The sequence below is a fragment of the Leucoraja erinacea genome, chromosome 1 (assembly GCF_028641065.1).
Source record: "Leucoraja erinacea ecotype New England chromosome 1, Leri_hhj_1, whole genome shotgun sequence".
NCBI lineage: Eukaryota > Metazoa > Chordata > Chondrichthyes > Rajiformes > Rajidae > Leucoraja > Leucoraja erinaceus.
The window spans coordinates 134360874-134386471 of record NC_073377.1 but is presented as its reverse complement, the minus strand read 5'-3'; the positions used below and the strand labels follow the sequence as shown (position 1 = coordinate 134386471).

The window sequence follows — 25598 nt, the reverse complement described above, 5'->3', positions numbered from 1 at the left end:
TCAAATTAATGGAGTTATAAGGCTTGCAGACTTGCAGGCTGGTAGTAATTATGACCTGCAAAATGCCAATTTGTAAGGCTGCAACTTCTGATAGACTTTGTGTAATGGCAGAGCTGTACCTGTTGAATTTTAATTTTATATAGTCTTTGCTTGGAACGGATTATACAATAATATGATTGTTGAGCCATATTTTTGCTTTAACTGGAAATAAGTTTGAAAATGAAGACTCTTTCAAACCAGAATTTTCATTCAATCTTGAGATTTAACCTAATTAAAACAATTAATATATAATTGCAATTAATATATAATTGAAGTCACTGTCTACATTAATCCTGACAAACTATGACAATTGGCAGCTGTTAATTATTATCCTGGGCTACTGTTTTGAACTATATTCTATGATACTTTTGTACTTTTGTAATATCATTAGGAACTCTCAAACAATGGAAAAATACTATTAAATTATGATAACTATAAAATATTACAATAACATTGCTATTACAATTAAAATTACTAAATGGGAAAAAAACTTATTGCACTGAATTTGCTCTGTTGCAGCTCTCAACAGGTGTGGAGATCGAGCCACCTCCTGCAATGCTGAAAGTAGAATTCCAAACCATTTTGACACCAGAAACAGTCCAGTTCCTGGCAGAATTAGTCTCTACATTTGATGAAGATGTTGAGGAGGTATGTTTATCTTGGAGAGTGGGGGTAGTTGTAGACAATTCAACCTGTTTATCTCTGAAATGTATGAATTGCCTTCACATTAGATTATTTGAGGAAAATTAAGAATTATTTCCCCAATAAAAAAGATTCAATCATTTTTTCACAAACAGCCACCTGAAGCATCAAACACAATTTCATTTCCGTTGAAGAATGCAGAAAGGAAACACTTGCCTCTCCTTACCCCTAGTTCTTTTATTTCACTAAGCAGCAATTATTAGTAATTGTAGTATCTTCTAAATATTCTTCCATGATACTTTTGCAACAATTAGAATAGTTGAGCATAGGCCAATGAAATTGAGGCACGTATACATATTTTAAACATTATGATTTAAGAGTGCCCTAGCCTGGAAAATCTACTTAGAAAAAGTAAGATTTTTTAGAATTATATATTAACTAGTCTGTAAATAAAATGGACCTTACGCACTGTTGGTAATAGATTAACTCAGTTGGAATGTACTTGCAGTGGGCAACAGTTTTATTCCTATGAATGCAATTTATGTCTGCATTTTACAGAAGTACATTGTGAGCATGTAAAAAAAACTGTTCAGCATAAATACAAGAAATGAATGTATTAAAGGAACAGAAAGGGCAAGTTTCTAAGTTGGTATGCAGCAATCCAGGGTTAGGGTGAAAGGGTATAGGCAAAGGGTTAGGGTGAAAGGCAAACCGGTTACTGCATCTATTTATTGTGTATATTGGCATAATTCCAGAGTGGATTTTTTCATGACTGTTTTGGAAGACCCATGATGCTGTTAATTTATTGCATTCTACGTCCATCATAATCCTCTTCACAAACACATCTGTGAGACCAGTCTTGTTGTGAATTGGGTTTAGAACAGTTGTGAATTGAAGCAGGAGATCAAAAACAATTTGGTTGTTCATTGTATTGTTGACTGATGTGTAAATGGGGCAGCAGACAACAGGTGGATGTAGGCATCGTGACCTTAAGCATGATTTGCAATCTTTGATCATTGCAAGAGTAGACTCTATGGCTATACCAGTGCATGAGTGGGTTGGCATGCAATGCTGGTTTGCTTGTGTGCATGCAGGCAATAGCTCTCTCGTGTGGGGGAACAGCCTGGAATCCTGGAAAACATTGTGGTCTCTATCCTTGCAGGTCTCTGGAAAAAGAGAGAATGATGTTTAACTTTCTTTTACTGGAGAATCTCAGACCCTACTGCAAGAAAAGCACCAGGTTTTGCCACTTTTCATTTCACTGCACATCTCGTATGTGTATGTGACGAATAAACTTGGCTCGACTTGACGAGGTCACATCTCTTTCAGCAATATTGTCAGTTAGTAAATAGTGACCTTTATGTGCAAAAGATTTAGTGTGAATTAGCAGGTCAGAGCAGGGCTCGAAATTAGCGGTTGCCCGGGTGGGCAAAGCCATTGACCACCCAAGTGCCGTCGGGCAACCTAAATTCACAACTCTCTGGGTGAAAACGCTTTTTCTCACCTCAGTCTTAAATGACATCCCCTTTATTCTAAGACTGTGGCCCCTGGTTCTGGACTCGCCCCAAATTGGGAACATTTTTTCCTGCATCTAGCTTGTCCAGTTCTTTTATAATTTTATATGTTTCTATAAGATCCCCCCCCCTCACCCTTCTAAACTCCAGTGAATACAAGCCTAGTCTTTTCTATCTTTCCTCATATGACTATCCCGCCATCCCAGGGATCAATCTGGTGACCCTACCCTGCACTGCCTCAATCACAAGGATGTCCTTCCTCAAATTAGGAGACCAAAACTGTACACAATCCTCCAGATGTAGTTTCACCAGAGCCCTATACAACTGCAGAACCTCTTTACTCCTATAATGAAATCCTCTTCTTATGAAGGCCAACATTCCATTAGCTTTCTTTACTGCCTGCTGTACCTGTAAGCCAACTTTCAGTGACAGGTGCACAAGGACGCCCAGGTCTCGCTGCACCTCCCCCTTACCTAACCTAACCCCGTTTGAGATAATAGTCTGCCCCCTTGTTTTTGCCACCAAAGTGGATAACCTCACATTTATCTATATTATACTGCATCTGCCACGCATCTGCCCACTCACTCAACCTGTCCAGGTCATCCTGCAACCTCCTAACATCCTCTTCACAGCTCACAGTGCCACCCAGCTTTGTGTCATCCGCAAACTTGCTAGTGTTGCTCCTAATTCCCTCTTCCAAATCATTAATATATATGGTAAACAGTTGCGGCCCCAACACCGGGCCTTGCGGCACTCCACTCGCCACTGCCTGCCATTCTAAAAAGGACCCGTTCACTCCTACTCTTTGCGTCCAGTCTGCCAACCAATTTTCTATCCATGTCAACATCCTACCCCCAATACCATGTAATCTAATTTTAGTCACCAATCCCCCAGTGCGGGACCTTATCAAAGGCTTTCTGAAAGTCTAGATACACTACATCCACTGGCACCCCTTCATCCATTTTACTTGTCACATCCTCAAAAAATTCCAGAAGATTAGTAAAGCATGATTTCCCTTTCATAAATCCATGTTGACTTGGACTAATCCTTTTACTGCTATCCAAAGGCCCCATTATTACCTCTTTAATAATTGACTCCAGCATCTTTCCCACCACCGAAGTCAGGCTAACTGGTCTGTAATTCCCCGTTTTCTCTCTCGCTCCTTTCTTGAAAAGTGGGATAATATTAGCTATCCTCCAATCCACAGGAACTGATCCTGAATCTATTGAACATTGGAAAATGATCACCAATGCGTCCACTATTTCTAGAGTCACCTCCCTGAGGACCCTGGGATGCAGACCATCAGGCCCAGGGGATTTATCATCCTTCAGTCCCATTAGCCTACCAAATAAATTTTCATTAGGCGTGAAATAGTATTTCAGTTCCTCGACCCCCTTAGATCCTCTGTCCTCCAGTACATCTAGGAGATTGTTTGTGTCTTCCTTAGTGAAGACAGATCCGAAGTACCTATTCAACTCTTCTGCCATTTCCTTGTTGCCCATAATAATTTCACCCGTGTCTGCCTTCAAGGGACCCACATTTGACTTTGCTACTCTTTTCCCTTAACATATCTAAAGAAACTTTTACTGTCCTTCTTTATATTCCTGGCCAGCTTCCCTTCATACTTCATCTTTTCAGCCCGTATTGCCCATTTTGTTTCCTTCTGTTGGCCGATGAAAGTTTCCCAATCCTCTGGCTTACAGCTACTCTTTGCTGTGTTATACATCTTTTCTTTTAGTTTTATTCTATCCATAACTTCTCTTGTCAGCCATGGTTGCCTCCAACTCCCCTTGGAATCTTTCTTCTAAGGGGAGTAGGAGGCAACCGTGGCTGACAAGACAAGATAACCCAACTACGTTTTAGTTTGGAAGTGGAAAGAACTAATAGAAATTAATTGCAATGTGTAAAAAGAGTTGAGATACCGTCTCGTATAATTTTGCTGCATGTCATTGTGGGATATATCATGTTGTTCAAGAGGGAACTGCAGATGCTGGAAGATGGAAGGTACACAAAATTGCTGGAGAAACTCAGCGGGTGCAGCAGAATCTATGGAGCGAAGGAAATAGGCGACGTTTCGGGCTGAAACCCTTCTTTAGACTGATGGGGAGTGGGGTGGGGGAGAAGGAAGGAAAAGGGGAGGAGGAGGAGCCCGAGGGCGGGCGGATAGGAGGGTGGGAGGAGACAGCTAGAGGGTTAAGGAAGGGGAGGAGACAGCAAGGGCTAGCAAAATTGGGAGAAGTCAATGTTAATGCCATCCGGACGCAAGGTCCCCAGGCGGAATATGAGGTGCTGTTCCTCCAATTTCCGCTGTTGCTCACTCTGGCAATGGAGGAGACCCAGGACAGAGGTCGGATTGGGAATGGGTGGGGGAGTTGAAGTGCTGAAGTGCATCTCCCTGAGGAGAAGTGGAGGAGATGCACTTCAGCACTTCAACTCCCTTGAAGCAGAAATAATATGTGAATGCTTCATTGAGCATATTTCCGACTGGTCCACGCACTTCGTCCGAGCACATTATCGTACGCGTCATGCAAACCGTCTTAAATGACCACCTAAAATGTCATTTGGCAACCTAAAAAGCTGCCAAGGTTGCCCAGTTGGCAACAGGGGAAAAAAGTTAAGTGAGAGCCCTGCAGAGTACTGGTGAGAATTCTAATTCTAATTTTAGAATTCTCTACAGCTATGTGGTGGCATTGATCAGTATTTTCACTTGGGAATAAGATGCAAACTTTCATTGGATTGATTAAGCAAAGATCACACAGTGGTGGATAAGAGTTCCAATGCTCAGGAATAGCTACTTCCCCTATGATATCAGGCTTCTGAACGGTCCTTCCATAAGCCAGACTACTATTTGATTCACCTCTACCCCATTGAGGACATTGGACTTTGTCTAAGGAACTGATGTACTACAATGCTGAGAACTATATTCTGTTCTCTGTATCTTCCCCTTTGCTCTATCTATTGCGCTTGAGTTTGAACTGTATGGTACATTTGATCTATTTGGATAGCATGCAAACCATAATTTTTCACTGTACCTCGGTACACATGCCAATAATAAACATAAACCTAATTCAGGACCAAAGGAATTTCTACTCTTCAATTTCTTTCAAGCCCAGTTCACATTTTCCCATGTTCATTTTCAATTTCCCTCTCTCCTGCTGATCCCCATTTTTCCACTTTTCCCAATATTATTAATTGAATGGTACTTAGACAACCTTATAAAATACTTACTCAGCATGGAATGTTCTCAGAGGGAACTGCAGATGCTCGTTTAAACCGAACAGAAAGATTTTACTCAGAATTAGCTTGCTCTTCACTGGGAGCTGATTGCTATGTTGCATGAGCCGAGAAAACACACACCTTCATCGACACAACACATGCTTTACAGGTATGCAGAAAGGAACTGCAGATGCTGGTTTAGAATGAAGATAGGCACAAAGTGCCAGTGTAACTCAGCGGGTCAGGCAGCATCTCTGGAGAAAAAGGATGGATGACGTTTCAAGTCTGAAGAAGGGTTCCAACCCGAAACATCACCCATCCTTTTTCTCCAGAGATACTGCCTGCCCCGTTGAGTTACTTCAGCACTTAGTGTCTATCTTCCACATGTATTACAGGATTTGGTTGTTGATGTTGTCACAGTTTGAGCGACGTTGTTAGCAATCATGCATTTTGGGCCTACCACAAGACTGGACTGACAACTTTATGTGTGCAGGACAGCAGTAGTCAGTTCAGTCCAGTCCAGGGAGAATTCCATTGTCCTTTTTAGCTGCTCCTGACCACAGCCTCTTGTGGTGAGATACCGCATAAGCCCCTCTAGGGAAGAAGCTCTACATGGTTATTTACAGATGGTGAAAAAAGACAGTATTTCATCAACATGGGTTCGGCCACAGTGTTTGTATGCGAGGTGACGGGGAAAGGAGGGGTGTGGTGCTGAGTGGAAGAGATGGGGCAGTGCGATGGTAGCAGCCCAAGTAAGCTGAAGTAGAAGATACAATGGTAAGGTCAGGGATGTAGTGAGATTCAATTTGTTTTATAATTTGATGTGACATTCTTTAAAATAATCTTTAAAATAATTCAAGCAGCATAAATCAAGTGATTGGTGTTAATGGAACAAATATGAGATATCTTGAGATATTGTTCAATATATTCTGCAGTAATCTCTCCCAGGAATTCTCATTATTCTCTTACTTATATAATCATATAACCTTTTAACAATTACAGCACGGAAACAGGCCATCTCGGCCTTTCTAGTCTTTGCCGAACACTTACTCTCACCTAGTCCCATCTACCTGCACTCAGACCATAACCCTCCATTCGTTTCCCATCCATATACCTATCCAATTTATTTTTAAATGATAAAATCGAACCTGCCTTCACCACTTCCACTCGAAGCTCATTTCACACAGCTACCACTCTCTGAGTAAAGAAGTTCCCCCTCATGTTACCCCTAAACCTTTGTCCCTTAATTCTCAAATCATGTCCCCTTGTTTGAATCTTCCCTACTCTGTGGGAAAAGCTTATCCACGTCAACTCTGTCTATCCCTCTCATATTTTTATATATCTCTATCAAGTCCCCCCCTTAACCTTCTGCGCTGCAAAGAATAAAGACCTATCTTGTTTAACCTTTTTCTGCAACTTAGGTGCTGAAACCCAAGCAACATTCTAGTCAATCTCCTCTGTACTCTCTCTATTTTGTTGACATCTTTCCTATAATTTGGCAACCAGAATTGTACACCGTATTCCGGAATTGGCCTCACCAATGCCTTGTACAATTTTAACATTACATCCCGACTTCTATACTCAATGATCTGATTTATAAAGGCCAGCACACCAAAAGTTTTCTTTACCACCCTGTCTACATGAGATTCCACCTTCAGGGAACTGTGCACAGTTATTCCTAGATCCCTCTGTTCAACTGCATTACTCAATTCACTACCATTTACCATGTACGTCCTATTTTTACTCTTAGTTTACTCTTAGAACCCTTTTTAAACAATGGAACAACATGGAACAACTTGTTCCTCAAAGCCATGGATGACACCATTGAATCACCGAGAGACAGTAGTTCAAGCACCTTTCCATTCCTCTTCAGTTGTTTGTTTATTTATTAGTCTGTCAAATGGCATGAAGTAATTTGTGTTATTCAAGCACATTCCATCTTTCAGATATTACAGCTGAGAATTGGTAAAAAGCTGTGTTTGGATCGTAATGGTGGACTTCCCGAATTTTTGCCCCACACGTCACATATCCGAGAGGATCAATCCTGGAAAGTTCAACCAGTCCCACAGAGGTTGCAGAACAGGCATGTAGACCTTGGGGATGTGTCTCCAGCCAACACTGAACATTTCATCACAGCCTTGAGTTCTACTGCACAGGGCATTCAGGTAAGATCACCTGCTGTTAGATGTGTACTTTAAAAGATTTGTAAGCAGAACAGCAACTTGACAAATATCAGATCTCTTAAGTTATAGATGAGAGCTCTATTGTGGGCAAATGGGGTTAGCATAGATGGGGTATTTTGGTCGGCATGGATGTGTTGGGCCAATAGGTCTGTTTCTGATTATGACTCAATGCCTGAACTTGGGTGAGTGAGGATGAGAAGATGCACTCAACTGCCAACCGCAGTTTTGTACTCAAGACCAGCGACGGACAATCCAGCCGACTGCGACGCCTAAGAAACGGAGTCCCTCAAGGCTCGGTACTGGCCCCCATGCTCGTCAATCTCTATATCAGCGATCTGCCACACACGACCTTGCGCCAGTATGGATACGCAGATGACCTGGCCCTACTGCATTTGGACAAGAGTTGGTAAAACGTGGCGGATGTGCTCTCGGCGGATATGGAATTTGTCGCAGGCTACCTTAAAACCTGGAGTCTAAAACTGAGTGTGGCAAAAATCACCACAACAGCCTTTCACCTGAACAACAAGGAAGCTCAACGCCAGCTAACCATCATCCTCAATGGGTCACCCCTACCCTATTACCCATTTCCTACATACCTTGGGGTGAAACTAGATCAGCAGCTGATCCACACCTTGAAACTCTCCGTGCTAAAGTCTCGGTGTGGAACAATCTCCTGCGTTGCTTGGCTGGATCGGCATGGGGAGCCAGGCCATCTAGTCTAGTCAAGTCAAGTCAAGTCAAGTTTATTTGTCACATACACATACGAGATGTGCAGTGAAATGAAAGTGGCAATGCTCGCGGACTTTTGTGCAAAAGACAAACAACAAAACAACCAAACAAATTATAAACACAATCATAACACACATATTCTTTTACATAACTTCTACTCTCCGAACCAGTGCTCTTGCACTCGTGTACAGCGCCGCTGAGTATGCCACCCCAGCATGGTGAACAACGCTCATACTAGGCTCCATCCTCAACGACACCATGCGGATCATCACCGGCTGCCGATGTCCTATTCCAATGGATCTTCTACCAGTGCCCGCAGGTATCACACCCACCAAGCTTCGCAGAGAGTACTTCACTCACAGACTGGTGTGCAAGGCCCCATCGGACGCCAAACATCCTCTGCACCTCCTCGCCCAGGACTCGCAGCAACTCGTCGCCCCTTCTCCCATCACGCAGCACCCCTATGTGGCTCCAGTTTCAACACACTTTGAGCATGGAGAACCAGTTGGGAACAGACTTCACAACCTCCTCAATTCACTGTTGCACCAAACACCACAGCCCCACTCGACTCGGACCTGCCCCGCAAAGAGTGGGTCGCTCTGAACCAGCTCCGTGCAGGGGTCGGCTGGTTCATCCGCAGACCAGCAATCAGCGCAGCACGTCATTTTCGACTGAGCTGTCCTGGTGGAGGGGTAGACCTCACGGCCCTCGACAACAGTACATTGAACTGGCTACAGCGCCTGGAGGGCGTCACATAACCTCTGCTGCCTCAAACGCAAGAAGAAGAAGAAGATACACCTTTCAGTTTGAATAATTTGATATTTTATTTGACATTTTTAACATTAGAAATGAAAGAATAAGCCTTTGGAGGAGCTTCTTCCACCAATTCTGTTGTGCTGTTTTCTAAAACATTAATTGTCTACTATTAATCTTGTTCGTTATTAGAATATTTCTTCAACATAATATCATACGTATTTAGATGAGTTGGTGTGGTCCAAATGCATGCCGTTAACATTTGTAGCCTAACTTTGCATAAAATGTATTAAGGCAAACTTTAATTAATGCAAATAACATTGGCATAACACTTCACCTGTCCTGCAATGCAAATAGACTTCCTCTATAAATCCTTCATTGCAATATTCTGGTGACAGACAGGTTATGAGGGTTGATTTCAAAGTGCACTTTTACTTACTCAGTTCCTCGAAAATCTTCCAATTAGTTAAGCAATCAGTTCAAATCCTAATACCCCCCGTTTCAACATCAACAACATCAATTTAATCAAATTCTTTATTCAGGTTTTGGAATTTCAAAACTTTAACCAAGATGAAAATGTAAGTTGAAAATGGTCATTTGCACTTTAGCAAGGCTTTTGATAAGGTTCCACAGGTTAGGCTGCTCTGCAAGGTTAGATCACAATTTAGAATAGAATGTACAAGGCAAGATTAATTTTTTGCGTCATTTGCGCGTCACACAGATGGCGCACGAAGATTTTGCACATCCCAAAATCCTGGGGCGCTGCATGCGACCGCGCGTCACTGTCTATGTCACCCCGCACCATGCGCGTGTAATGCGCACCATGCGCGCATCACGTGCGTCGTGACTCGTAAATTATGTTGCGTAAATTATGCGCAAATGATGCCCAAGTGGGACAGGCCCTTAACTTTGCAGATTACACCAAAATAGGTGGCATAATAGACAGTGAAGATGATTATCAGGGATTACACCAGCTGTGCGCGGATGAGGAATGGCTATTATGTGGGAGTTGTTGCAATTTGGGAAGCCAAGGACCTTTGCATGTGAATGGTAGGGCTCTGGGGAGTGTTATGGAGCAGCGGAATCTAGGAATACCAATATATAGTTCTCTGAAAGTGGTATCGCAGGTAGATCTGGTAGTTCACAAGTTCTAGGAACAGAATTAGGCCCATCAAGTCTACTCCGCCATTCAATCACGGCTGATCTATCTTTCCCTCTCAATCCCATTCTCCTGCCTTCTCCCCATAACCCCCGACACCCTTTCTAATCAAGAATCTTTCAATTTCCACCAAAATATCCATTAACTTGACTTCCACAGCTGTCTTTGGCAACAAATTTCACAGACTCACCACAATCTGACTAAAGAAAGTCCTCCTTATCTCATTTCTAAAGGTACGTCCTTTTATTCGGAGGCTATGGCCTCTGGTCCTAGACACTCCCACTAATGGAAAAATCCTCTCCACATTCACTCTATCCAGGCCTTTCACTATTCGGTAAGTTTCAATGAGGTTCCTCCTCATCCTTCTAAGCTCCAGCGAGTACAGGCCCAGTGCCATCAAACACTTATCATGTTAACCCAATCATTCCTGGGATCATTCTTGTAAACCTTCTCTGGACCCTCACCAATGTCAGCACATCCTCCCACAGATATGTGCCCAAAACTGCTCACAATGCTCCAAATGTGGTCTGACCAGTGCCTTTCAAAGCCTTGGTATTATATAACCATATAACAATTACAGCACGGAAACAGGCCATCTCAGCCCTACAAGTCCATGCCGAACAACTTTTTTCCCTTAGTCCCACCTGCCTGCACTCATACCATAACCCTCCATTCCCTTCTCATCCATATGCCTATCCAATTCCATATATCTAAGTTTTTGTATTCTAACCCCACTCGAAATAAATGCTAATGTTGCATTTGGCTTCTTTGCTAAACTGTGCCAGCATTCCCAAGTCCCTTTGCACCTCAAATTTCTGAATTCTCTCCCCATTTAGAAAATCGTCTAGTTTTATTCCTACTGCCAAAATGCATGGCTCCATTGCTATGCTGTATTTCATCTGCCACTTCTCAAACTTTAATCTCTCAATCTGTCCAAGTCTTTCTGCAGAGTCCCTGCTTTCTCTACACTACCTGCCCCTCCACCTATCTTTGTATCATCTGCAAACTTGGCCACAGATCCCCTCATCCAAATTATTGATAAACATTGCAAAGAGCTGCGGACCCAACACCAACCCATCTGGACCACCGCTAGTCACTGGCAGCCAACAAGAAAAGGCCCCACTCTTTGCCTTATGCCATTCAACCAACATGCTAGTATCTTCCCTTTGATACCATGGGCTCTCATCTTCTTTAGCAGCCTCACGTGCGGCACCTTATCAAAGGCATTCTGAAAAAAATAAAATAGTGAACAAGGCTTTTGGCATGCTGGCCTTTATCATTCAGGGAATTGAGTATAGAGGTAGAAATGTTTTGTTAGAGTTGTACAAGACATTGGCGAGGCTGCACTTGAAGTATTCTTTTCAGCTTTGATCACCCTTATAGGAAGCTGTAAATAGTGCAGAGAAAAATTACAAGGATGTTGCCAGGATTTGTGGAACTGAAACACCGGGAGAGGTTGACCAGGCTAGATCTTTATTCTTTGGGGCGCAGGGGGTTGAGGGGTGATCTTAGCGACATGTATAAAATCATGGAGGAATAGATAAGATGAATACACAATCATGTTCCCAGGAATGGGGAATTAAGAACTAGAGATCATAGCTTTAAGATGAGGGTGTAAAGATTTAATAAGAACCTGAGGGGCAGCCTTTCATTCAGAGGGCGGTGGGTGTATGGAACATGCTGCCAGAAGTAGTTAGGGCAGGTACAATAACAACATTTAAATGACATTTGGACAGGTACATGGATTGGAAAGGTTTGTAGGGATGTGGACCAGTCCCAGGTAAATGAAGAAGGGTCTCAACCCGAACCGTCACACATTCCTACTCTCCAGAGATGCTGCCTGTTCCGCTGAGTTACTCCAGCATTTTGTGTGTATCCAGGCAATCGGACTGGCTTAGATGGGACAAGTATGACTCTATTACTCAATTGCTTGATTGATTGACTTTCTTTCTGATAGTTACTCTTACAGTAGTTCGGCAAGCAACAAGGTATCTCCTTCAGAGATATTTTACCAGTTTTTTTTCCACAATGGTTTCGTTATGTGTCTTTTTCTCTGCAGTTCCCCAAACCTTCTCAGTTGCATTGGTTCTCTGGCTCCAATATCCGTAGCTTTACTTTATCTGCCAACTATCCTCCACGTTCACCATTGACTCATTCTGAATCAATGCAGACCATGGGAGCCATCACATTTTGTAACTTAGATTGCCGCTGGCACTTCATTTCCCAGTGTAGATCTTTAGCGAATAAAAATCTAGTCATCCCACTATACAAAGATGGAGACAGAAATCCATTTACAAATTACAGGCCGGTGTCGTTACTCTCTCAGTTCTCAAAAATATTAGAAAAACTGTATGTAAGCAGATTAGATAACTTTATCGAGAAGCACGAATTGCTAGTTGATAGTCAATATGGATTCAGGTCAAACAGATCGACATCCATGGCATTAATGGAGTTAATTGAAGACATCACCAGTTCTATAGATAACAAGAAATATGCAGTGGGTGTATTTATAGATTTGAAAAAAGCATTCGATACAATTGATCATCATTTGCTAATCAAAAAACTGGAAAAGTATGGAATCAGAGGGGTTGTACTAGAGTGGATGAGAAGCTACATAAGTAAAAGACATCAGTTTGTGCAAATAGGGGACTGCAAATCAACATGGTTAGAAATAACTTATGGAGTCCCACAGGGGTCGGTTTTGGGCCCCAAATTATTTATTTTGTATATTAATGATATACGTAGGGTGTCAAACCTCTTGAAATTTGTGTTATTTGCAGATGACACTAATATTTTCTGTGATGGGGACAATTTGCAGCAGCTTTTGGAGGTGGTCACAGCAGAAATGAGTAAACTAAAAACATGGTTTGATTTGAATAAATTATCATTAAATTTAAACAAAACCAAACTTATGCTGTTTGGAAAACGCAAAATAAATACACAAGTAAAAGTATTGATAAATAATGTTGAAATAGAAAGAGTGTATGAAAATACATTTCTGGGTGTGATTCTTGATTACAAATTCTGCTGGAAACCCCATATAAAACATGTGAGAGCAAAAGTAGCACGGAGTATTGGAGTGATGGGGAAAGCAAGGCATGTTTTGAATGAGAGAGCACTGTATATTCTGTACAGCTCACTTGTGTTACCGTATTTAAATTACTGTGTGGAAGTGTGGGGCAACACCTACAAAACCACCTTACAATCACTAAGCACGCTACAAAAAAGAGCTATTCGTATAGCAAACAATGTAGGATATCATGAACACACCAATATACTGTATTTAAAATTACACACCTTAAAGATTAAAGATCTGGTAGAATTTAAGACTGCACAAATAATTTATAAAGCAAAAAATAAACTGCTACCTGTAAACATACAAAAACTGTTCAGACAGATAGGGGGGTTATAACTTTAGAGGGAAACTAAACTTGAAACAGCATTATGCTCGGACCAATTTAAAAAGTATGTGTATTTCCATTTGTTGGGTGGTTTTGTGGAATGGTCTTGACGAAACGATTAAACAAAGTTTGAATATAATGCAATTAAAAAAAATGTACAAAAGATATATCTTTGAAAAGTACAGTAATGAGGAAGGAAAATGTAAATCTCACAGATGTTAATGGTGCTTGTTCTTTATGTTCTTTTCTTTTTTTGTTCTTTTTTTCTTAATAGCTTGATTGGAGTAGATTTATTTTAATTGTCTGTTTAGTTTATTTTATTGAATTTTGCATTTGTTAACGGTGAAGAATGGGGGTAGGACTTGACAAGCATAGGCTTCTTCCTATCCCTTTTCGAACGAGCCTAATGTGTATTATGTTGAAATCGGCTTTTGATTTTTTAATTTATGTATGTACATATATGTTATGTATATTTATATGTGTGTATGTATGTATATGTGTGTATGTATTTATGTATATGTATATATATATGTATATATATAATTTTCCTTTTATTTATTCATTTTCATCTTTTCTTTTCTTCTTTTTTTAATCGTTCGAAATAAAGATTTCATTCATTCATCTAATGATCTCAGTGACGGGGTTTGCACCATTGCTGATGTGTGTTTGATACAAATACATCGATAGATGCTCCTGAACACATCATCAGTGATGTAACCTAGGGTCATTGGGTGTTTCGGGTCTTCCAACATCAGACACCCTCACCCAGGCGACCCAGCCGTGGTTGATCAGACCATGACTTGTGTTCAGGTGGCATTCGCTCCTCCCCATGGACCTCCTCTCCTGATCCAGAGCCATCTTGATGCCTTTTAACCATATAACCATATAACAATTACAGCACGGAAACAGGCCATCTCGCCCCTACAAGTCCGTGCCGAACAAATTTTTTTTCCCCTTAGTCCCACCTGCCTGCACTCATACCATAACCCTCCATTCCCTTCTCATCCATATGCCTATCCAATTTATTTTTAAATGATACCAACGAACCTGCCTCCACCACTTCCACTGAAAGCTCATTCCACACCGCTACCACTCTCTGAGTAAAGAAGTTCCCCCTCATATTACCCCTAAACTTCAGTCCCTTAATTCTGAAGTCATGTCCTCTTGTTTGAATCTTCCCTATTCTCAAAGGGAAAAGCTTGTCCACATCAACTCTGTCTATCCCTCTCATCATTTTAAAGACCTCTATCAGGTCCCCCCTTAACCTTCTGTGCTCCAGAGAATAAAGACCTAACTTATTCAACCTATCTCTGTAACTTAGTTGTTGAAACCCAGGCAATACTCTCTAGAATTTAGAAGATTGAGAGGGGATCTTATAGAAACTTACAAAATTCTTAAGGGGTTGGACAGGCTAGATGCAGGAAGATTGTTCCCGATGTTAGGGAAGTCCAGGACAAGGGGTCACAGCTTAAGGATAAAGGGGAAATCCTTTAAAACCGAGATGAGAAGAACTTTTTTCACGCAGAGAGTGGTGAATCTCTGGAACTCTCTGCCACAGAGGGTAGCTGAGGCCACTTCATTGGCTATATTTAAGAGGGAGTTAGATGTGGCCCTTGTGGCTAAGGGGATCAGGGGGTATGGAGAGAAGGCAGGTACGGGATACTGAGTTGGATGATCAGCCATGATCATATTGAATGGCGGTGCAGGCTCGAAGGGCCGAATGGCCTACTCCTGCACCTAATTTCTATGTTTCTAACATTCTAGTAAATCTCCTCTGTACTCTCTCTATTTTGTTGACATCCTTCCTATAATTGGGCGACCAAAATTGTACATCATACTCCAGATTTGGTCTCACCAATGCCTTGTACAATTTTAACATTACATCCCAGCTTCTATACTCAATGCTCTGATTTATAAAGGCTAGCATACCAAAAGCTTTCTTTACCACCCTATCTATATGAGATTCCACCTTCAAGGAACTATGCACGGTTTCCGCTGCCTCTGTGGTGTTCTTGATGGCCTTTCTCCTCGCCACTCCATTGATGCCCAGTGCATTCAAGGCTTTGTAGAGCGATTGCGCTGCAAAACCTCTGCAGCCAACCTCGATGGGCATACACCTTGCCTTCCAGCCCTGCTTACGGCAGTCTATGACCAGTTCTTCATACTTGGCCATCTTCCTCTCGTGGGCCTCCTCCAGACGGTCCTCCCACGGCACTGTCAGTTCCAACAAGACGATGTTTTTGGTCGCCTCTGAGACCAGGAGGATATCTGGCCTCAGGGTGGTCGTGGCAATGTGCTGTGGAAACTTCAGCTGTTTCACCAGGTCTAGGGAAAGCTGCCAGTCCTGCGCAATCGCCAGGATTCCTGACTGATTCCTGGCTGCTGTGGTTAATGGCAGCTGCACTCCGGCCTTCACGAAGGTGATCATCTGGGTGGTGGGGCGTTCTCGTCTGCAGCTGCTGATTCCCGTGCTGATGGCTTCTGCAATGGGTTTGAGAACCTGGTCGTGACACCATGTGTACCGGCCCTGCACAAGAGACTTTGGGCAACAGCTCAGGATGTGTTCCAACGTCCCCTTGCCTGAGCATTGCGGGCAATCTGGAGATTCCGCTTTGCCCCAGATGAAGAGGTTCGATGGGCTGGGCAGGACATCATACACTGCCTGGACCAGGAACTTGATGCGCTGTGGTTCAGCCTGCCAGAGCTCAGTCCATGTGACTTTTCGGTCCATGGCCTGCTCCCACCTTGTCCAGGCTCCCTGCTGCCTCAATCCAACTGCTCTGGTAGACCTCTCCTCCTCCACCACTGCCCTCACTTCCTCCTGGACCAGCCTGCGCCTCTCCTTCCCCTTGGCCTTGTCAAACTGGGGAGATGGGAAGATTCCCAGGCCTGCTCTTCCCCGAGTCACTGCTCCCACCAGGACTCTGTGGCGTATCCGGGACTCTGCTTGCAGCACGGCTTCGCCGGCTCTCCACTTCCTCCCAGTTTTCACCTCCACCCCTACTTGAGCCACCTTGGGGTCACTAGAGTCCCTGTACATCATCACCTCTCTGGCCCTAGTCACCTTGAACTCCTCCTCCAGGGACTTCAGTGACAGCTGGAGCTTGGTGTTATTTCCGTAAAGGGTGATGCTGTTAAGGCTCATAGGCAGTCCCAGCCACCTTCTGAGAAAGCTGCTGACTTTCCTCTCCAATCTCTCTACGATGGATATTGGGACTTCGTAGACAAGCAGTGGCCAGAGTATCCTTGGCAGGATACCATGCTGGTAAATCCATGCCTTGAACTTGCCAGGAAGCCCCAACCGATCCACTGCTCTCAACCAGCTCTCCAGCTCCTGACAGGTTGCCTGGACAAATGCTGTATCTTTCAGGCTGCTGTTAAACACCTAGCCAAGACTCTTCACTGGCTTTTCGGAGACAGTTGGGATTGGTGACCCTTCGATGCTGAAACGCAACCTGTCCATGACTTTGCCCTTCTTCAGCACCAGTGACCTTGATTTTCCTGGCTTAAACCTCATCCTTGCCCATCCAATCAGTTTCTCCAACCCCTGCAGGATCCACCTGCTTCCTGGCACTGACTCAGTGGTGTCAGTCAGGTCGTCCATGAAGGCTCTGATTGGTGGTTGGCGTATTCCTGACTTGGTCCGAGGGCCCCGGCACTCTGGCTCAGCAGACTTGACGATCATGTTCATCGCCAAGGCAAAAAGGATCACAGAGATGGTACAGCCTGTGATGATCCCAACCTCTAGTCTGTGCCACTCTGATGTTACTGGCCCTGATGAGACTCTCATGTTGAACTGGTTGTAATAGTCCAGGATGAGCTCTGCCACTTGGCCCGGCACATGATGCTTGGCCATGTTAGCATCCAGCAATAGTAATGCCATCAGCAGGCTAGGCAGCTAATTGAAGAATTATTTCTGAGCACAAACCCAGAAGTAAAAAACACATCTTGAGAAATTAGCCAAGAAAATTAGCATTTATCTAAGACCAAAGAAGAAGTTGAATTATCACAAAAAACTACTGTAAAAGAATAGTATTTTTCATTGAATTTCAAAATATTTACAGCAAAACTCTGATAATCTGGCACATTTGGGACTTAGGTGCCAGATGTGCAATTTTTCCAGAGCAAGGTTTCAAGGTCAGTTTATTGTCAAATGTATCTCCCGCGGCTTAGAGCGCCCGCCGGTCTCCAGGAAAGGCCGCCAATTCCACAATGTTAGGCCGCAGTGGGAACGGAGATATGATACGGAAAGAAATCTCATCTACATCGAGGTAAGAGATTGAAAAAAAGTTTCTCCCATCGTCCACCACCCATCCACATAAAACAAACCAAGGAACACTCAAACATACTTTTAACACATACCAAAAAAGAAGAAAGGACAGACAGCCTGTTTGCGAGGCAGCCACTGCTGGTGGCACCACCCGCATTGAAAGGCAACAAGACACGCAGCCAAATAAAAGTTAACATAAACAAAAGTTCTCAGTTACACATCGTGCATTAAAAATGACAAAACCTAGCCCTTTTTTTCAGTTTACCATTGTCTTCAGCATATGAATGCTGAGATCAATTATAACCATATAACAATTACAGCACGGAAACAGGCCATCTCGGCCCTACAAGTCCATGCCGAACAAATTTTTTTCCCCTTAGTCCCACCTGCCTGCACTCGTACCATAACCCTCCATTCCCTTCTCATCCATATGCCTATCCAATTTATTTTTAAATGATACCAATGAACCTGCCTCCACCACTTCCACTGGGAGCTCATTCCACACCGCCACCACTCTCTGCGTAAAGAAGTTCCCCCTCATATTACCCCTAAACTTCTGTCCCTTAATTCTGAAGTCATGTCCTCTTGTTTGAATCTTCCCTATTCTCAAAGGGAAAAGCTTGTCCACATCAACTCTGTCTATCCCTCTCATCATTTTAAAGACCTCTATCAGGTCCCCCCTTAACCTTCTGCGCTCCAGAGAATAAAGACCTAACTTATTCAACCTATCTCTGTAACTTAGTTGTTGAAACCCAGGCAACATTCTAGTAAATCTCCTCTGTACTCTCTCTATTTTGTTGACATCCTTCCTATAATTTGGCGACCAAAATTGTACACCATACTCCAGATTTGGTCTCACCAATGCCTTGTACAATTTTAACATTACATCCCAGCTTCTATACTCAATGCTCTGATTTATAAAGGCTAGCATACCAAAAGCTTTCTTTACCACCCTATCTATATGAGATTCAATTATAAAACTTGTATTCGAGTTATAGAGTCAAACTACACTGAAACAGGTCCTTTGGCCCAGTGCGTCTGTGGGGACCATCAAGATCCCATTTAGACTAATCGTACACCAACCTATTTTATTATTCCATATTCCCCTCAACTCCTTACAGATCCTACTACTCACCTACACAATAGAGGTGATTTACTGTGGCCAACCTTTAACCCCGGTGTCTTTGAGATATGCGAGGAGAGCTGATCATCTGGAGAAAACCCACATTGAGAATGACATTTGAAGTCCACACTGACATCACTGCTTTTCAGGATTGAACCTGACTTCGCTGAAACTGAATTCGCTGGAGATCGATATGGAGGCGACTGCTGCAAAGAGTCATCACGGCCAGCTTGGACTGTGAAAATGGCACCAAACCTGGCGACACTTGCATATGGACCCAACCGCTGTTTTGATGCATTTGGTACTTAATCAGGAACTGTCCTTATGTTCAGCAATAATGTTACTGACCTGGATGCAAAACATGAATCTCATTGTACCTGGTACACAAGATAATAAAAAGAACCATTGAAACTAAATTGCTGGACCAGTGAGCCTGAGTGTCTAACTGCTGTGCCAATGAGCTGCCCAAATTATTTTGGCGAAGGTAAGTTAACTCAGTACAGATCAGAAACACAATTATGTGTTACTTACTGATATCAGGTGGTATCTTGCCTTACTAGGCTGTTGGAGTGCACTAAAAGACAGCTGAAAGAGAAATATGATTTACCATTTATTTCATAATCCTACATGTTATCAAAGGAAGGTGTGAGCATAATGAATCCCAAAAGACTTGAATCCCTCTGGGATCAGGTTTGACACTTTATAACAGTCTTTCTGTTAACCTCTCACTGCTGTAGTGTCTCTAGTTTAGTTTCAGTATATAGAAGAAAAAATATGATAGTTCCCCCGTCCTTACTCTTGTCACATAATCAACAATTTCCCACTATAAATGAAGAATATCAGAGTGACTGTCTTTATGGATATAAGGTTGATCCTTGTACCTTGCTAATGATAAATAGAACTTTGAAAGCTTTGATAAGTGTATAATTATTAACCACATTGTCCCCCTGGAGTAACTCCAACGAGAATCCGGATCATTTTGATAAGTTTGTATAAGTAGACCCGATTCTTGAATGAATGCATAAGAGGGATAATGTACAAGCGGTACCAATGAAAATGTACCTCTGCTTTTGCATTCTACGGTCTGCAACTGTATGTTTAAATAATAGATCCATTTTGACATCTGTTTCCAGACTGACTTTGACGATGGTCATTGTCCAACTTATTTGAATCAAATCCAAGGACTTTTCAATGTTTACAAAGCAGTCCATAGCCAGTTTCCAGGTAAGAATGCAGACTCTGTTTAGTTCTTGGGCAACTAACATCATTGCTAAGCAAATTAAATTTTAGGATCCAAGGTAGGCATTTTCACTTTTTTTCTGGTGATTGTTGTTGTGTAAGCCAGGCTTCTCAGGGCTCCCATTAAAAATACTCCTTGAGAATGCATTTGGCTGGTTGGTAGAAAGAATAAAGCTAATGATAGGGCCTTTCTCACTCTAGGGTGCTGAAGAACTGAAACACACTGCCTGACAGGGATGCAATGCCAGAAACAGTCACTACCTTTACAAAATACTCAGAGGACTGCTTGAAGCGCTCAATATTGAACAAACCACAGCCCAAGAACTGGGAAAAGAGTTGAGGTCAGCTAGACCTTCTTAAGCAAGCGCATTGGATAAATGGTGCCAGAGTTATAAAGTGCTATTAGGTGAAGCAGAGTTTGTGCTACACATAAGCATAAAACTGGAGCAGGAGTAGCCAATTGGTCTCTTGCTGTTTCATTGAGATTATGGTTGATCCAAACTTGCCCTGGACACCACTTTCCTGCACTCTCCCCATCCCCCTTGACTCCCTTGTAGTTTAAATATCTGTCAGTCTGCACGTCAAATATTTTCCAAGACTCAACTCCCACATGTTCCTGGAGAAGAGAAATTCAAAGATTCTACATCCTTTGGCCTTCTCCTGCTTTTGTTCCTTGTGTACAGGTAAAATAGTACTTGTCAAGCTAGCTCATCTGACTGCTTAATCCATAACTTATCTGAAGAAAAAAGTGAAAAATCTGCAAACCAAAATATATTGAAATAACACATCGTAACTTTATTTTAGATATGGCCATTTCCTATTAGCCTAAAATAATGTCACATTTGTACACTGCTTCCAAAATTCCATTTAATGAAGCCAATGGAATTGAATTTCTGGAACAAAGTACAGTATGTACATGAGACCTATAGTGTGTATTTAGTAGCTGAAACCTAGTGTGGATTGTCAGCGAATTTATTCATGAATGATAGTAAGTATGCAGATGATACTAAGATAGGTGGGGTTGTGGATAATGAAGTAGATTTTCAAAGTCTACAGAGAGATTTATGCCAGTGGGAAGAGTGGGCTGAAAGATGGCAGATGGAGTTTAATGCTGATAAGTGTGAGGTGCTACATCTTGGCAGGACAAATCAAAATAGGATGTACATGGTAAATGGTAGGGAATTGAAGAATGCAGGTGAACAGAGGGATCTGGGAATAACCATGCATAGTTCCTTGAAGGTGGAATCTCATATAGATAGGGTGGTAAAGAAAGCTTTTGGTGTGCTGGCCTTTATAAATCAGAGCATTGAGTATAGAAGTTGGGATGTAATGTTAAAATTGTACAAGGCCAATTCTGGAGTATGGTGTACAATTTTGGTCACCTAATTATAGGAAGGATGTCAACAAAATAGAGAGAGTACAGAGGAGATTTTACTAGAATGTTGCCTGGGTTTCAGCAACTAAGTTAAAGAGGAAGGTTGAACAATTTATGGCTTTATTCTTTAGAGCGCAGAAGGTTAAGGGGGGACGATAGAGGTCTTTAAAATGATGAGAGGGATAGACAGAGTTGACGTGGATAAGCTTTTCCCACAGAGAGTAGGGAAGATTCAAACAAGGCGACATGACTTGAGAATTAAGGGACGGAAGTGTAGGGGTAACATGAGGGGGAACGTCTTTACTCAGAGAGTGGTGGCTGTGTGGAATGAGCTTCCAGTGAAGGTGGTGGAGGCAGGTTCGTTTTTATCATTTAAAAATAAATTGGATAGTTATATGGACGGGAAAGGAATGGAGGGTTATGGTCTGAGTGCAGGTATATGGGACTAGACGAGAATACGTGTTCGGCACGGACTAGAAGGGTCGAGATGGCCTGTTTCCGTGCTGTAATTGTTATATGGTTATATGATTATATGGATAGACTTATTTAAGATCACTTCGAGGTAAAATGATGAGGACATCTAAAATTCATAGTGGTCCCAACTATTAATATTCCAGCCAGTCCTATGCATTCCAAATATTAAATATGATTTATTTTTAACTGGATAGGATGCTGCATGGATGCAGCATTGACAGCAGACTCATTGTCCCACTAGAGCATGAGACTTGGACTGTTACTATTCCATCTCAACACTGGTTCCCACGAGTAGGAAGGCTGGCTTTGTGGGAACTGATCGCCGCGAGAGTCAGAAACTGTTGCAGGGAATTTCAATAGGGCAAAGAATGAGGATAGAATGTACTCACCCAGGGATTTTCAGTAGAATGGAGAAAGTATTTGGAGTATGTTTGAATATTTAGTGTATGAGTGGCCAAAATCACTATTTTACCTGCATAGCCCTTAGTTAACCCAGAGCAAAATACCTTCAGCATTTTATGATTAATGCTCAATGAGTGCCTTGCTCACCTGGAGTTGGTGACTTCCACGTGACAATATAAGCTGCACCAGTGTGGACAGATGATGAGAATTACTGGTGACCCTCACAAATCTGCTGGCTAAGTGAGTTTTACCATATCACCCCTACTTAGGATTCAGTAATCTTCCAATGAGGAAAGCATACCAAGGACAATATTTCTTAGCATGTACTATGGAAATAGATAAATGTTTACTATGCTCTTTAATTATATTTCTAGATATACCACATATCTCAAAGGTTCCCATTCTGATGCTAAGACCAAGAGCATGGAACATGGTTGAACACAACATGCTTGTATGTTATTTCTCGGTTTGAAAAAATATTTTCCTGTTACAATAATCAATGTAATTGATTTTGCTTGTTGTAAAAATTTATATGAAACTAATATTGATTGTAATTAATAGGTTCATGGAAAGGAGGTCCCAGGCCCTCTATTTGATTTTGGACTACTGATGTATCACTGTGGACGAATTTTGTTTGAAAATGGATGTGGTCCTTTCTTTTATCTATCAAAGGTACGCTGAATGTTTTTTTCTGATTTCTTGCATCATCTTTTAAATTATGAGTGGTTTGTTTTCAATTTCATTAGTCAAAGTCAGTCCAGATGTCACTGCAATTGTCAGGCATCTTAAATGCTGTAATATTGCATCATTGTGGTTGATTCCCAGCAGGGTGACCACGTAGCACCCATCTCTTGTCCAGGCAGATAGGCACAAAGTGCTGGAGTAACTCAGCGGGTCAGGCAGCATCTCTGGAGAAAAGGAATAGGCGACCTTTCGGGTCAATAGACAATAGGTGCAGGAGTAGGCCCTTCGAGCCAGCACCGTCAGTCAATGTGATCATGGCTGATCAACCCCAATCAATACCCAGTTCCTGCCTTCTCCCCATATCCCCTGACTCCTCTATTTTAAAGAGCCCTAGCTAGCACTCTCTTGAAAGTATCCAGAGAACCGGCCTCCACCGGTTCCTACAGACTCACCACTCTCTGTGAGAAAAAGTGTTTCATCATCTCCGTGCTAAATGGCTTACTCCTTATTCTTAAACTGTGGCCCCTGGTTCTGGAATATGTTATGAATCTTATATCTTTCAATAAGATATCCTCTCATCCTTCTAAACTCCAGAGTATACAAGCCAGCCGCTCCATTCTCTCAGCATATGACAGTCCCACCATCTCGGGAACCTTGTAAACTCACGCTGCACTCCCTCAATAGCAAGAATGCCTTTCTCAAATTAGGGGACCAAAACTGCACACAATACTCCAGGTGTAAATGGACGGGACTGGACCATGGAGAGGAGGGAGGTGTGGAGGGAGGGGGGGGTGGGGGAAAGGGAGGGGGGGGTGGAGAGGGAATGGGGAGAGGGGGGAGAGGAGGAGGGGAGAGGAGGAGGGGAGAGGGAGGAGGAGTGAGGGGGGAGGGGAGGGAGGAGGAGGAAAGAAGGGGGAGGGGAGGTGGAGGAGAGAGGGGGAGGATAGGGGAAAAGAGAGAGGAGAGAGGGGGAGGGGCTTGTTACAGTGTTAAAATAAAGAACTGTTTCATTTGAAAAACAAAAGCATTCAAGAGTCTGAATGTCATCGACACTGCAATGTTACCTAAAATGTAGTAATCAATAATTATAGTATTAAACAGAATATAATTTATACTTATTTGTAAAAATCTCATAATCATATTGACTTTATTGTACAGTTTACGAAGATCCATTTCAAATTCTGTAGCTGGCTTATTGAGTTTTGAAAGAAATGTTCACTCACCATTGTCAAATTCAAAGGAAGCAAAGGGTGTTGTAAAGAGCTCAAACTCACACAGGTTGAAACACAAGCATCTTTATTGTTCAGGTCATCAACTACACAGCAGGTCATCACACGTTCACACTGCTTCTCTAACTGGCAGACAGTGAATTGAATTGAATTGAATATCTTTATTGTCATTCAGACCGTACGGTCTGAACGAAATTTCGTGCCTGCAGTCATACATACAATAATACAATAATAAACAACACTAAACGCAAATTAACATCCACCACAGTGAGTCCTTCAAGCTGTGGTGTAGGCAAAAATCTTAGGGCTGCAGTCTCTTCCCTACTCTTCTCCCTCTGCGCTGAGGCGCAGTGGGTAGGATCTTACACTATGAATGTTATAATTAATAATAATAATAATACATTTTATTTATGGGCGCCTTTCAAGAGTCTCAAGGACACCTTACAAAAATTTAGCAAGTAGAGGAAAAGCATGTAAGGGGAATGAAATAAATAGTAGCGACATGACTAGTACACAAATTAAAGACAGAATTCAATGCCATATAACCATATAACCATATAACAATTACAGCACGGAAACAGGCCATCTCGGCCCTACAAGTCCGTGCCGAACAACTTTTTTTCCCTTAGTCCCACCTGCCTGCACTCATACCATAAACCTCCATTCCCTTCTCATCCATATGCCTATCCAATTTATTTTTAAATGATACCAACGAACCTGCCTCCACCACTTCCACTGGAAGCTCATTCCACACCGCGACCACTCTCTGAGTAAAGGAGTTCCCCCTCATGTTACCCCTAAACTTCTGTCCCCTAATTCTGAAGTCATGTCATTGTTTGAATCTTCCCTATCCTCAAAGGGAAAAGCTGGTCCACATCAACTCTGTCTATCCCTCTCATCATTTTAAAGACTTCTATCAAGTCCCCCCTTAACCTTCTGCGCTCCAGAGAATAAAGACCTAACTTATTCAACCTTTCTCTGTAACTTAGTTGTTGAAACCCAGGCAACATTCTAGTAAATCTCCTCTGTACTCTCTCTATTTTGTTGACATCCTTCCTATAATTGGGCGACCAAAATTGTACACCATACTCCAGATTTGGTCTCACCAATGCCTTGTACAATTTTAATATTACATCCCAGCTTCTATACTCAATGCTCTGATTTAT

General features: G+C 42.4%; 1 protein-coding gene across 1 annotated transcript in view; it reads left to right on the top strand.

The window, feature by feature from the left end:
• ugl (ureidoglycolate lyase) overlaps positions 1-25598 on the top strand; it is a 193928-nt gene that overhangs the window by 102676 nt on the left and 65654 nt on the right. The window contains exons 4-8 of the mRNA XM_055643525.1: positions 559-687; positions 7358-7576; positions 20163-20253; positions 22894-22970; positions 23081-23191. Coding sequence (XP_055499500.1) covers positions 559-687; positions 7358-7576; positions 20163-20253; positions 22894-22970; positions 23081-23191 — 627 coding nt within the window. The remainder of the gene's footprint in view (positions 1-558; positions 688-7357; positions 7577-20162; positions 20254-22893; positions 22971-23080; positions 23192-25598) is intronic.